The sequence below is a fragment of the Euprymna scolopes genome, chromosome 36, assembly GCF_053919585.1.
Source record: "Euprymna scolopes isolate OS-2025 chromosome 36, ASM5391958v1, whole genome shotgun sequence".
Lineage (NCBI taxonomy): Eukaryota > Metazoa > Mollusca > Cephalopoda > Sepiida > Sepiolidae > Euprymna > Euprymna scolopes.
In genome coordinates, this window is record NC_136517.1 from 47,952,570 (window position 1) to 47,968,215 (window position 15,646).

Sequence of the window (15,646 nt, forward strand, 5' to 3'; positions counted from 1 at the left end):
ATTTATCAAGAAAAAAAAACAAATAAAAAAACTTTAAAGAATTCAACAAAAAATGTTCACATGGGATATTTCTTTTTTATATGAGATAAAAATATATTGAAATTTTGAAGAGCGTTTTCCGCCATCATGTGATACGCTTCTCTGTACATGGCTTCATCAACATGAGACCATTTCATGTCACCTACTGACCCCGAGACCTATTTTACTCTTTTGTTTTGATTCAGGATCAGTAGGCCTCTATACTGTTTGTACAGACACCAGTCATTGGGTCCACAACATTTTGTGAGTGGTTTACAGTCCTATGCTGATAGCCCAATTATATGAACCTTCTGTAACTCCTCCACTCATCCGTGTAACACAGATGAGAGAGAGAGAGAGAGAGAGAGAAAGAGAGAGAGAGAGGGGGGAGATGATTAAGAAAGTTCCTTGTGTAACCCCTTTTTTTAGACGGGGATATTCACCGGTCACGGTCACGTGAGAGAGTCACAATATTTTTCTCGTTGATGGTCACAAAGTGTGTGTTCAATTTAGTAGAATGTTATAATTGAAAACTGATCTCTGACGATAAAAGTCATAAAAAATTTGTTTTTTCAATTATTTTTTTTTTTAATCTGAAACTTAAGTTTGTAATCAATGAGCCTAACGTGAAAAAAAGAAGAAAAAAATGTAAATTTTGGAATTTAGAAATGGAGATCAATTTCTTAAACCTCTACCAAAATATTTATAGAAATGTAAAAACTGAAAGTTTATTATTTTTATTGTTTCATGATATCACAAAAAAATGTTAAAACTAAAATAATTCTTTGAAATAAATTATTTCCATATGGTCTTGTATTTCGTTTCATGTTTACTGACTTCCATTCCACATTTAGATAAACTGAATCCAATTCTGGCGTCTTAACTTTGCGTATTGAATATTTTGGACATAGCCATGCAATTTTCCCCCAATTTTCCATAAAAATTACTTTCAGCTATAAATAATTTTCTACTCAATAAATTTTCTTAATTTTTGGATATATTACTGTTTTCGACATGACAAGTACTGTTGTTTTTGCTTAAAACAATACATTTATTTTTTTTTTAAATCGATCTGTCATCTCTATCTTAACAAGCACTACAATTTTTTTTATCAAAATAAACATATCCATTAAAAAAAACAATTTGCCAAAATATCAAAATAAACGTATTTATTAAAAATAAATATATATATATATATATACGCGATGCATTCATAAAAGTAAATAAATGGATATTTTTATTTAATACACTGATATGTAACAAATAATAACTTGTGAAACTTTGTTCAGCAGGGATGCAAAATCGGCCGACACCTTCTACTTCCTGTAAACTATCACAGAATGAGTGAATATGCGTGATTGCCAAAAAATCACCAGAAAACCCTGTTTTTTGTGCTTACTCAGATTGGCATAACAGTTATGGAAACAAGCGCCCAAGAGTTGCATGTGCGTATTGTGAAAAGTCACCAACACTCAAACTCGAAACCTGATCGATAGGAAACGAAAAGGTAATATGCTTCAGAGAGCATATCTTTAAGCACAAGGCCACGAAACACTGTTGCCATGCCAGACAGTAAGAGGGCAATGGAAATAGATGCTGTCTGACATGTTTAGGGTTTTGCTTGAACATGGCTCCCTTCATTATGTAGGCTATCATTAATAGGGTGCGAGCACAAGGGAAAGCTGTGGACAGCGTAATGTCGGCTTATATCGATAATATCTTTGTTGATGAAGACATTGTGCCTGCATCTCGAGTTTGAGAACATTTAGCTCAGTTCAGGCTTGAATGCAAGGACCTAGAACGACTTGGATATGGCACATGCATACTGGGATGAGCACAGTGTCTTACACTGAAAATGAGGGAACGCAATCTCAGAAATTCCCAATATCATAACACGATGAACTGTATTTTTGTTGTGTGGAAAGCTTGTAGGGCACCTCCCAGTATGTGCATGGCTGCACGTGGCATGTGGAGTAATAAATAGAAAAGCCTGTTGCAGGGCTGAATGTCGGTGACAATCGACACTTCAACAAAAAAACAACATAGGCAAAAAACGACAATGGCAAAGAAGAGATGACAACCGCAGTGAGTACCTTCGTGAACGAATATAAATCCATTCAAGTTTATTTTTCTTAAGAAACTGAATGGTGGTAGGAGATCTCAGGCTGAGGGTTAGAATCCAGCTGGTGTTTGAACTGGTAGGTTACAAGGTCGTTGCTATGGGAAAATTCGTGCTGGCTTGAGAAACTGGACTGCTGGGCCTTGGGTGCGTTGATGGCGAGTAATCATTGCTGCAGCTACTGGATTCGGTCGTTGTCGAGGAGGTAGTCAAAACACTTCTGTGTGGACATGCTGCTGAGTTGATCAGACTGCTGACGGCCCGACCTCACCATGCAGTGATCTAGCCATGACTGATTGCTTGTTGAAAAAAACGCTGTATTCATACTCGTCTGGTGGACGTAGTTGTAGACACCAAAGCCTTTCGGTGCTGGTCGCTGTTTTCATTCAAGATTTGTGTTTGTTTTTGTGTCTTTAAAGTGCTGTGGTGAGTCATCTGTTTGAGGTTTATATTCATGTGTCGTATAAAATTGAAGCTGGGAAAGTTGTGAATATTATTCTAGTGGGAATTGTGCAATTCAGAGTTCCACAGAATAATTATTCACGTCAAAGTACTTGTCAGAAGGGCTGTCAGCTGTGGTTAAAAGTTTTGAATGAGATCCTTTTTGATGAGACTTTTTTTTGGTGGAAATCATGACAAGCCTGTTCAATTATAAACGTCTGGAATGATTAGGTAACAGACTCCCTACTCCGGCGTATGATCTACAAAACGATGGATGTAGTAAAGCAGAATGATCCAGCTTGTGGGAACTGGTGCATGGACATCCAGGAAATTAATGTATGAATTGATGCCAGCACACTAGCAATCAGAGTGGCATTGGAAAAAGATGGAACTGTGGTAGAGGATGCTTGTTGGCTGCAACCTAAAAACGATGCTCAACATATTAATCTGGCTGAATTGGATGCTGTGTTGAAGGGAATTAACTTGTCGCTCCAGTGGCAGATCAAGGAGTTGCACATAAAGACCGACTCTGCATGTGTACACAACTGGGTGTCAGACACTCTCAGCGGTAAAGCATGAGTTCACACCAAGGCTGCCAGTGAGATGCTCATTAGAAGATGACTAAATACCCTCAAAGAATTAGTAATGGAATATGGGCTCTCAGTAGACGTGACATTAGTTGCGTCAATTCACAAAATTGCTGATCAATTGATGCACGTACCACAACAGTGATTCAATGCCATAAAGAAGGATGCGAGACCAGAGCCACTAATCGGTGTAGTGCATATCACTAAACTGGACGTGGCCTAAATCATGGCCATTCACAGAAACAATAGACATCCAGGAGTGCGACACACTGCTTATTTCACCCAAAGTGTTTGCCTTGTAATGACAGAAGCATTAGTCAGATTGGCAATATGAACGTATGTGGAGTGCCAATTTATAGATCCAGTGCCAGTTCACTGGGAGAAAGGAAAACTGGAGGTGAGCAGTAATTGGCAATGGTTGGGAATGGACATTACACACTACGGTGCTTACCATTTCCTAACTATCACAGATTATGACCCATCACAGTTTTCAGTGTGGAGATAAGTAACACATCAGGGGAGACGATATCTTTGTTCCTTGATCTTTATTGTTTTAAACATCTAAAGGGACTTGGCAACATGTACTTGTAGATATAGGCTTTGCGTTAGTCTAGCACAGCAACATTTGAGCCTTGCTGTTATCCTTCCCTTTTCTGAGAAAATATCTGTGTTGCTTACATATGTGTCAACATACTAATTTAGCTTCCAATAATCTATAACAGGACGAACCTTCTGTTTATTTTCCTACAGAATGGCCATGAGAAGGATTAGACCCTGTGGGGATCTGGACTCTTCCATTTTTTATCCACAGCTGTAGTTCCCAATCATATTCTTCTTAAATATGTGCAGGGGCTGGATACTCTGCGAGTCTGTTTCTCAATGTAATTGGAGGTTAGTTGCAAACCCATTTCCAAGATGCAGTCCATCTCCAAGTGGTCTTGTACATATACAGTTGTTAATGGTAATGCCAGCAGTTTGGTCGATTGCACTTCATAAACATAAACAGCGCCAAGTTACAGCCATTTCCCCTAGTGCTTGACCGCATTCAGCCCAAGCAATAAATGAAATCCTAGTAAGTCTTCATCTGCAAACAGAACTTCCATAGTCGTGGTGAGCTTTACATCAATGCAAACTTTCATCAATGCAAACTTTCATCATCACAGTTACACAGTACTTAAGTGCGCCTCCGTCTGCTGAGAGCATGCTAGTTGTTTTCCTTGTCCATGACTGATGGCACAAATTGCATACCAGAGTATATATACATCCTTTGTCCACCATAGCTTTTCATGGTATTCCACTGATACAGGCAGTCACCACTAGTAATGCTCCATTTACAAGAGTTTGGGGGATGAGATTAGCACTGAGTTCTCGATCAATGTGCCCCAGCTGTTCATATTGATAACATTTTTCAGGACTTCTCATCAGCACCTCTAAACTTTTTGCATCTCAGGAGGCAATCGTTTGTCCTATGATTGGGTCCATCACAATTGTAACATCTCGGAGACATATTCATCTCTTTCCGTGTGCATTATGATGCCCATGCAGCTATTGCAGTGTGCTCTGTAACTCCAACACAGTTCTTCAAGATGGCATGAGATTATGCCAGTATGCATAACAAATCTAGGTCCTCCATTTCAGAGGATGCTGGTAAGAACACTTCTGTTTGTTCGAGAAACAAACAAACGCCACCAAACAAAACTGCAAGTCTGTATAGTTCTGCTAAGAAGGCATCGGCCGTTTTACTTGCCTGAAGATGGTATGCTGCTAATTGCTTCCATAAATGCCATTGAAATTGTATCATATGCCCCGGAAGAAAATTCCAAAACTGAGTTCCCCAAGGCAGTCGGAGGCTATATATAGCGACATTCTGGAACAATGGACTAGAATGATGGCTAGCCCACATCAAGACGGAAAACGGATAACAGTGGACGGTTTGTTCATCTCGAAAGGGTCGGGAGGGTTCTACTAACAATTTTTGTTTATTTTGGGGACATTTTTTTCTCCACCCCATCAAAATGAAATATCAATAAATGACTTTTTCTAAAATTCTATTTTTACATAAAATACATATATATATATCCATCCCATTCATCGCCTGGAGCCCCTGGAGGGGCATAGGCCATCCACAACTTTGTAGATGTTTTGTAGCGAGGAGTTGTACCTTCTTTCCAGAAGGTACATACAGCGCCTGGCCTTCCGAAATGGTCACTCATCTGGTATTGGCCAGGCTCAACGTTGAACCAGTGTGTCAACATGTTTGTGCCGTACATACATATATATATATATATATATATATATATATATATATATATATATGTGTGTGTGTGTGTGTATATATATATATATATATATATATATATATTTTTTATTATTATTTTAAAAAAATCGATTTGATTTGGGAATCTTAAGCAGGATAAGCCCCGGTGTGCTTGCGGTATTATGATGAATGAGAAGCTACGATTAGCATAGACCAACCAAAGTACAGTGACGAGGATGACTATAGACACCCATCCCCAATTTTTTTGAGTGGCCTTGTGCCTAATTTTTTGTTTTGTAAAATTTCTGCAGAATAAAAAATATATAAAGCAAGAAACGCTTTACGCAATGACTGAAACGTTTTGTCAATTCAAATCTTTCACATAAAATTTCGATCATAAAAAGTAAAAAAAAAAAAAATATTCTAGTTGGTTGATCTTCTCTAATGTAAACATACAGCCCACGTTTCAGTCAGCGCACATTGTGTTACGTAGAATGAGACATGTTTATCAATAGTGAAAATGAACATAAAAAAAACTATTCTTGAAAGGCATAAAAAGATATGTTTTTTCACGGATAAAAGCGTTGTTTAAGTGCAAATTCAAATTTGCACTTCGAAACAAAGCTTTTATCACGGAGAGAACGTATCTTCATATAACTTCCCGTGCGCAACTATGTGTGTCTCCCAGCCTGGACATTTAAAAATCATGGGTGATAACACCGCAAAGGTCTTGTGTTTCTTAATAGAATCATGCACGAGGATCTATGGAAAAAAAAAAATGTCTATCCTGACGAAGATGTGATTACGTCGAAAAGTTCGAATTATAAACAAATAAATGTTTTTTTTTTTTTGTTTTTTTTAACATTTTCACCCCAAACAAGGCAAATTGCCACTTTGGTGTAGGGGGCTAATATCAGGGGCAACAACTACTGGGGTACTATGTAGGGATTTGGGCAGCAAGATGTCGGTTCACGTTGCACTTGAACTTCTGCACGTCAGTACTGTTGGGAAAGCAGAATTCCAAAAGTCTAGCAGTTCTGGGGAAGAAACTATTGGAGTAGAAAGATCTTTTACATCTAGGGATCTCTACAGTGTGGGGGTGGGATTTAGCAGCCTGTCGGGTTTGTCGAAGGTGCTCACGTCGTGGGGGCACAAGTGATTGCAGTTCGTCAGAGCATTCACCATTAAAATACTTGTAGAACAGGCAAGGGGATGCAACATTTCGTTGATGGGACAAAGACTGAAGCTTAGATGCCAGTTCAGGGCCTATCAGATTGGCGACTCTCTTTTGAACCTTGTCAAGGAGCGAGAGACTAGTCGCTGATGTACCAGCCCAAATGTGACAGCAGTACTTCATACATGGACGAATGGTGGCCTTATAGAGGTACAGGATACTTTCGGGTGTTAGTAGTTGTCTAGCACGGTAGAGAGAGCCCACCTTTCTTGCAGCGGCCCTGGCAATGCTTTCAATGTAATTGTTCCAACTCATGTTTCCTGTGAACGTTAGGCCAAGGAGTTTGAAAGATGTACTCTCAGATAAAGAGTCGTTGGCCATTGCTATAGGTGGTAGAGAGGGTTTCTTGTAATTATTGAATGAAACTAGTTTAGTCTTGAATTTGCATTGAATTGTTTTAATAATATTACATTTTGAATTATTCCGGAAAGAATTTATTGAAAATTTCAAAATACTTGCATCTTAACAGAATTATTTAAACAAATAACGTCTCTCCCCCTTTTCAAAAATATTAGTCTTTTATTAGTAACAATATTTTTAAAAGTTCTTTAAGGTAAAAATCTAATGAGTATGTGAATATGCAGCAATAAAATTTTGCAGATTTATTAGTTGCAATACAAAACTATTGTAATGGATGCATTTTGAAAAGTAATAAAGGTATAAATTATTAAGAAGGGGCGCACATTCAAACTTTGCCATGGGCGCCATTTTACATAGGTACGCCACTGCTTATTTATATGTTATTATTACCCTAAATAGTTAAATTATATATAAACACACACACACACACACACACACACACACACACACACACACACACATGTAACCTGTTACATATATGTGTGTGTGTGTGTGCGTTTGTGTGTAACCTATTAAAAAATAGCAAAAGTTACAGTCTGTTGACTTAGAATTAGCGCTTTATGACCAATTGATGGTCGAATATGGTTAAATGTGTGCTTATTTTTGTATTAAATACTAATCCCTATTAATTCGTGACTCTGCATAAAATGAATACCATAATACTTAGTTCGCTGCACCTCATCATAACAAGGTCCATACAAAATTTCCGCCAGATCGGTCGAGTAGTTTTCGAGAAAACGTCAGAGTAAATATAGCGTTGTGGTGACTAATTCCTATTAATCCCCAACTGTACAGCGAATGGATCCCATAATACTGATTTCTCTGAACCTTATCATAACCAAGGCCTGTACAAAATTTCAGCCAGATCGGCTCAGTAGTTTCTAAGAAAAAATGGAATAGATAGACAGACACATTAAGAGAAATATGAGATATAAGATATATATATATATACTAGCAAAAGTATATGAGATATAAGAAAAAACAAATATGAGATATAAGATATATACATATATACTAGCAAAAGTATATATATATATATATATATATATATATATATATATATATATATATATATATATATATATATATATATACTAGCCTGGGTGCCCGGCGTTGCCCAAGTGTTTGTAGGTGTGTGTTGAGCAAAAAAAAAAAATAAGTTGTAGTAGGCAGGCTCGAACCCGTGACGCGAAGACAGAAAAGAAAGTGGAAGTGTGTGTAAGGATGTTGGTTGGGCGGTACAAAATAAATAAATAAATAGGTGTAGTAAGTAGACTCAAACACATAACGCGCCAGAGGAAAAGGAGGTGAAAAAAAAAGCGGTTCTATCGATGTGTCCGTCACGATTGTGACATCACAGGCGGTCGAAATAACGTCTTTTATGCGACGTCGTTGACGCGCGGATTGAATGACTTGTAGAAAAGTGCCTAGTTGAGGGTGAAAGAATCTATGTTTTTGGCCAATTTTTTGATATTTATCGTTCGAAGGTTCGCGCTTCAAAACGATACTGATCTCGTGAAAATCCGTCGCCTCTGTCGAAAGTATTAGGCATACATACATACATACATACATACATTTAAACAGACAGGTTATATAGATATATAGATATCGAATCATATTAAGGAATAATTTACGACATTGTTTAAAACAAAAGAGTAATACCTTTTAATGGCAGCTATCCTTTATCAATGAATACTTGTAGTACGACGATGGTTCATCCGCAAGGAACATGACGCACTCCCGCTAGGTTTAAAAAAAAAGAGCGAAAGAAATTAATTAATTGTGCGAAAAAGAGTATAAAAAAATAAATAAACAATACTAAATACAACAAATGTTTGCATCGTATGAATGGCTTATAACGGCTTTTGGTTTTAGTCAAGATTATCTGCTCTTCCGGTTTCTGCCTTATAGACGGGACGATGGTGACAAGCAAGATATGGTCCCTTTTGATTATTTGTTTATAAAAATCTGATTTTGTCCATATGATTGAGGCATGTCTGTGATGAGATATAAAATAGAAATAGAAATGCTCTATGTAACTTCCTCTCAGATAACCTGTCTCCCCCCACCCAACTTTCACCATGTTAATAATGGCTTTCTAAATAATAATTTTATTTAGAAAGCCATTATTAACATGGGGATGGAAAGGGGCTTTGTTGACCGTCTGTATTTTGGGTGAGATTGAACATTCACCGTCCAGCACCCAGTTTCTTCATTGAAATTACTATATGATAAATGTTTTCCTTTCCCTATGTTAAGAATGGCTTTCTTGTACGCTTGATCATATCTAAGTATCCAGCCAAATGGATAGCAAAAACCGGAAATCAAAAAAGTAAACAATGTTGATTATTACCCCGCATTTTTGATAATTAAAAAAAATTCAATATTTTAAGGTACTTCAGAGAATTTTTCCATTTTTCATTATATTTTCCGGCATGCTGTACGTCATCAAAGTTTTCAACTAAGAACTGTTTCAAATTAAAATAAAAAAACACTATCATATGATAACAATGGAAATTTAAAAAGGAACTTATATTAAAAATAAAAAAGTAATATTTATATTATTAAGGTAAAACACCTGTAAAATTGTACTGTTTTAGTCGATAGGACGACATAATTTGATTTTGTAATAATTCATTTCAAAACGTGTAAAGTGAGAATTGTCTACTATAATGACATCAAATTTAATCATCGGCGTTTTTTTTTAAATAACGCATATTAATATATAAATATTTTATAATTAACTATAGCATTTTGATGTTTGAAGTGGATGGGTGCGTTTTTCTTTTTTTATTATTTCAATTATTCTGAGTACTCTTTTCTTCTTAAGTGTTATTCTCACAGCGTTTCGGCCGCTGTAACCCCCGTCCTTCTTCTGATATATCTTATTGAAGCTAGGAATTTTGCAAATTCAGAAATGACTTATATAGTTCAAGGTTGGAGCATGGAATTTCTTGAGTTAATTTAATTTTCCAGGCAACGTCGGGATATGGCGTGGCTAGTAAAAATAAAAATACAGTTTTTCGTAAATGTCCGGCTCTAGGTTTGATCGAACCCATTTTATGTTTTACGGCAGACTAAAACCCCCCCTTTTCACCATTTTACAAAACTCTTTTAAATTAAAGACCTAAAATGGATTCGTCCAACTTAAAATCGGACATATGTGAAAAAACTGATCTTTATTTTTTTTTTTTTTTTTACTAGCTGATCCGTGTCCCGTAAGTATATGAAATAGTTTTTCTGTTAATTGATTTTGAACAGCCATATTTTACTTGTGGATTAATAGAAAACAAGTGCCAAATACTGCTTATCTGTATTTATATAAAACTAGACTACCCGTGACCCGTTGGGTCAGTATGTTATGTTAGCTATGGAATTTATGTATGAGCGTGACACTTGTGACATAAAGAAAATAGTTGTTTTTTTTTACATAACAGAAACATTCCTATGAAAGTATATTAAAATGAAAAAAGAATATAGATAGATTTCTTTGAGTCGTTCTGTTTATTATAATTGATTATTTTTGAAAAATAAATTACAGTTGCTGAATTATAAATGGTTGTCCATACTTATAGGTAAATGTTCACTGAACAGATACCATAATACTTATTATAGTTAAATTCAAATTTTGATATATCTGCTTTTTTTTTTTTTTACATCGTTCATTTCTGTATTACGTTTAAGTTATTTTAAACCCCACTCTTCCCATGTAAAATAATAATTTCGAAATAATAACGTTAACATTTCAGTGTCCCAATTGTTCTTTTGTTTGTTTTTTTTTTCACGTTTAAATTATCCAAATAAACAATTGTTAATGCTGTCTGCTTTTTTTTTACATCGTTCATTTCTGTATTACGTTTAAGTTACTTTAAACCCCACTCTTCCCATGTTAAATAATAATATCGAAATAATAACGTTAATATTTCAGTGCGCAAGTCATGCGTGCATGCGCAACTGGATGTCGTAAACTGGGCTACATACATCGTTACAAGATCACTTGAGTTTTATAATTATATAGATAAAGTATGTAAGAAGAAGATGTTTATATATTTGTACCTACAAGATTCACTCCTAAACTAATTAACCGATCATTATGAATTTGGGTTTGGTTTGGTTTGGTTTGGTTGTTTTGTTTTATGGTATGTCAAGCCTTTTGAGGTTATTTAATGCCAAGTTCAGTAATTTTGGAAAAAAAGTTTTTATGTTTCAAGTTGTTTATATCTTCAAATATTTATTCATGGTGTTTGGTTTGGTGGTTTTGTAGGCGAAAATTGTTGCTTTTGTTTTTGGTTCTACAGAACGTGATTGAATCTTGCAAAGATAAAGGAAAAAAAAACAATAACGTCAATGTTTGGTGCATTTTAGTCAGAAAGCCAGAATCTTCAGACAGCCTGATCTGGTAGTACTAAATCAATTTGGGAACTCAGCTCCTAGAATAAGGGTGAATAATGTGAACTATACTTAGTTTAATTTAGTTTTATGAAAAATGAGACAAAGAGGGGGTGAAAAAAGTCGTTTGTCATAGAAAGACACAGAATTTAATTTGTAAGCTAAAATCTATAATTTTTTTTTTTTTTCAACTAATGTAATGCTTTCTTTATCCCATTAATTTTCATATAAAAAATTATGGAGTGTTGAGGAAAAAATTACTGAATGTTTCATCGCTTTAAGAGAAGACGTAAGATAGCTAGTAATGTAGCAACGTTGGATGCGTTCGTGAAAATAGTGCTGAAAACAAAGTTTTTCAATATAAGGTGAGAGTAAATAAGCAAAAGGAATTCTCCATTAAAAAGTAACACTCTTAAAATATCGATGCTTTTTGACAATACATTTTTATACTGCATTTCTATTATTCCAAATAGAGTTTTATCTTTATCAAATATTTTATTCTTTTCTGCGTTTCATCCCAAACAAGACAGATGTAAGGGGCTATAATTTTGGACAAAATTTGCAAGGACCCAGCAAGGAATTCCAAAGTCTAGCAGTTCAAGGGAAGAAGTTATTTAAGTAAGGTCCCAGTATATAACAATACTATCTTTACTAGATTAGGATTCATTGAAAGGAAAGTTCTTTGCAGTGGTGGTAGCTGGACGAGTTCGAGATAAGTTCTTACAGTGTAGAGGTAGGCATTAAAGCTCAGTTGAGCACCTACCTTAGGAATAATTACAGCAATGAGTAGTGTATCTACTGTTAGAAAGTGACTATTGAGAAAATTGCAGAATCAATTTTTGCACATATTTGATTACTTAATATTTGAATATTTATTATTTGATTAGTTAATTATTGGAATATTTATAATTTGATTACTTAATATTTGAATATTTATATTTGATTAGTTAATTATTGGAATATTTATAATTTGATTACTTAATATTAGAATATTTATTATTTGATTACTTAATATTTGAATATTAATTATTTGATTAGTTAATTATTGGAATATTTATAATTTGATTACTTAATATTTGAATATTTATTATTTGATTAGTTAATTATTGGAATATTTATAATTTGATTACTTAATATTAGAATATTTATTATTTGATTACTTAATATTTGAATATTAATTATTTGATTAGTCATTATTTGAATATTTATTATTTGATTAGTTAATATTTAAATATTTATTATTTCATTAGTTTATATTTGAATATTTATAATTTCATTAGTTTATAGTTGAATATTTATTATTTGATTACTTATCTAAATATTTATTAATTGATTATTTACTTTATTTGATTTACTAATCTAAATATTTATTAATTGATTATTTCATATTTGAATATTTATTATTTGATTAGTTTATATTTTAATAATTATTATCTGATTATTTTATATTTGAATATCTATTATTTAATTAGTTAATATTTGAACATTTAGTATTTGGTTAGTAAATATTTGAATATTTACAATTTGATTACTTAATATTTGAATATTTTTTATTTAATTAGTTGATTATTGGAACATTTATTATTTGATTACTTAATATTTGAATATTTATTATTTAATTAGTTAATATTTGAATATTTATTATTTGATTAGTAAATATTTGAATATTTATTTTCTGATTACTTAATATTTTAATATTTATTATTTGATTAGTTAATTATTGGAATATTTATTATTTGATTATTTATATTTGAATATTTATTATTTGATTACTTAATATTTGAATATTTATTATTTGATTACTTAATATTCGAATATTTATAATTTGATTACTTAATATTTGAATATTTATTATTTCATTAGTTAATTAGTGGAAAATTTATTATTTGATTACTTAATATTTAAATATTTATTGTTTGATTATTTAATATTTAAATATTTATTGTTTGATTAGTTAATATTTGAATATTTATTATTTGAGTATTTAATATTTACATATTTATTATTTGATTACTTAATATTGGAATATTTATTATTTGATTATTTAATATTTGAATATTCATTATTTGATTATTTAATATTTGAATATTTCTTATTTGATTGTTTAATATTTGAATATTTATTATTTGATTGTTTAATATTAGAGTATGTAATATTTAATTATTTAATATTTGAATATTTATTATTTGATTATTTAATACTTAAATTTTTATTATTTGATTAGTTAATATTTGTAATATTTTTATAATAACTTAATATTTTAATATTTATTATTTAATTAGTAAATATTTTCATATTTATTATTTATTTAGTTATAATTTGAATATTTATTATTTGATGACTTAATATTTGAATATTTATCATTTAATTAGTTAATATTTGAATTTTTATTATTTGCTTAGTGAATATTTGAATATTTATTATTTGATTACTTAATATTTGAATATTTATTATTTGATTACTTAATATTGGAATATTTATTATTTGATTAGTTAATTATTGGAATATTTATAATCTGATTACTTATATTTGAATATTTATTATTTAATTACTTAATATTTGAATACTTATTATTTGATTACTTAATATTTGAATATTTATTATTTGAATACTTAATATTTGAATATTTATTATTTGGTTAGTAAATATTTGAATATTTATTATTTGATTAGTTAATATTTGAATATTTATTATTTGGTTAGTAAATATTGGAATATTCATTATTTGATTAGTTAATATTTGAATATTTATTATTTGGTTAGTAAATATTTGAATATTTATTATTTGGTTAGTAAATATTTGAATATTTATTATTTGGTTAGTTAATATTTGAATATTTATTATTTGGTTAGTAAATATTTGAATATTTATTATTTGATTAGTTAATATTTGAATATTTATTATTTGGTTAGTAAATATTTGAATATTTATTATTTGATTAGTTAATATTTGAATATTTATTATTTGGTTAGTAAATATTGGAATATTCATTATTTGATTAGTTAATATTTGAATATTTATTATTTGGTTAGTAAATATTGGAATATTGATTATTTGATTAGTTAATATTTGAATATTTATTATTTGGTTAGTAAATATTGGAATATTTATTATTTGATTAGTTAATATTTGAATATTTATTATTTGGTTAGTAAATATTGGAATATTTATTATTTGGTTAGTAAATATTTGAATATTTATTATTTGATTAGTTAATATTTGAATATTTATTATTTGGTTAGTAAATATTGGAATATTTATTATTTGATTAGTTAATATTTGAATATTTATTATTTGGTTAGTAAATATTGGAATATTCATTATTTGATTAGTTAATATTTGAATATTTATTATTTGGTTAGTAAATATTTGAATATTTATTATTAGGTTAGTAAATATTTGAATATTTATTATTTGATTAGTTAATATTTGAATATTTATTATTTGGTTAGTAAATATTTGAATATTTATTATTTGATTAGTTAATATTTGAATATTTATTATTTGGTTAGTAAATATTGGAATATTTATTATTTGATTAGTTAATATTTGAATATTTATTATTTGGTTAGTAAATATTGGAATATTTATTATTTGATTAGTTACAGAAAGAAAAAGTTATATGTTACATCTGTCTATATATGGCAACAGTACTTCATCTAAGGAAATATCTGATTCTTAAATATATAGAGCATTGCATCAGGAGTAATTTCTGGAACGGTATAGAATGATCCAATTATAAGAGATTTTATGTATAAAGTATTGTTGCTATATTTGGTGAATGGCTGTCCTATTTAAGAGTTTTTGATAATTATCAGAAACGTATTTGCAATTTAAATGGCCTTACCCTTTCTTATTCTTTGCAACTTTTCTTTCACAAACGTGATGTTGCTAGTTTCAGTCTTTTCTATAAATGCTATTATGGTATGTGTTTTTCAGAATTTTCTGATCTGTGTCCTCCTTCTTTTGTTCCAATTTATTTAACTCGTTGGTCTAGTGATTTCTATTGATTCACTACTTTGATACGACATTGTAATACAATTTCTTATTCCAGTAGCTTCTTTCTAAGAACCATAGCATTGTAGAACTCTCTTCCTGCTGACTGTTTTCCTCCTACCTTTAATCTTGTTTTTCTTTTTTTCAAGACTAAGATCATTACGCATCTTCTGTCTTTGCGATGATCAACTTTTGTTTTTGTTAGCTCCTTGCACTAAGTAGCTTCACGCCTTGTCTGGAGGTTA

At 31.3% G+C, this 15,646-nt stretch overlaps 1 protein-coding gene across 1 annotated transcript in view; it reads right to left on the reverse strand.

Moving 5' to 3' along the window:
- Positions 1-8,681: 8,681 nt before the first annotated feature.
- Positions 8,682-15,646, reverse strand: part of LOC145260454 (uncharacterized) — a 92,021-nt gene continuing 85,056 nt past the window's right edge. Inside the window, exon 6 of the mRNA XM_080118508.1 lies at positions 8,682-8,759. Coding sequence (XP_079974634.1) covers positions 8,682-8,759 — 78 coding nt within the window. The remainder of the gene's footprint in view (positions 8,760-15,646) is intronic.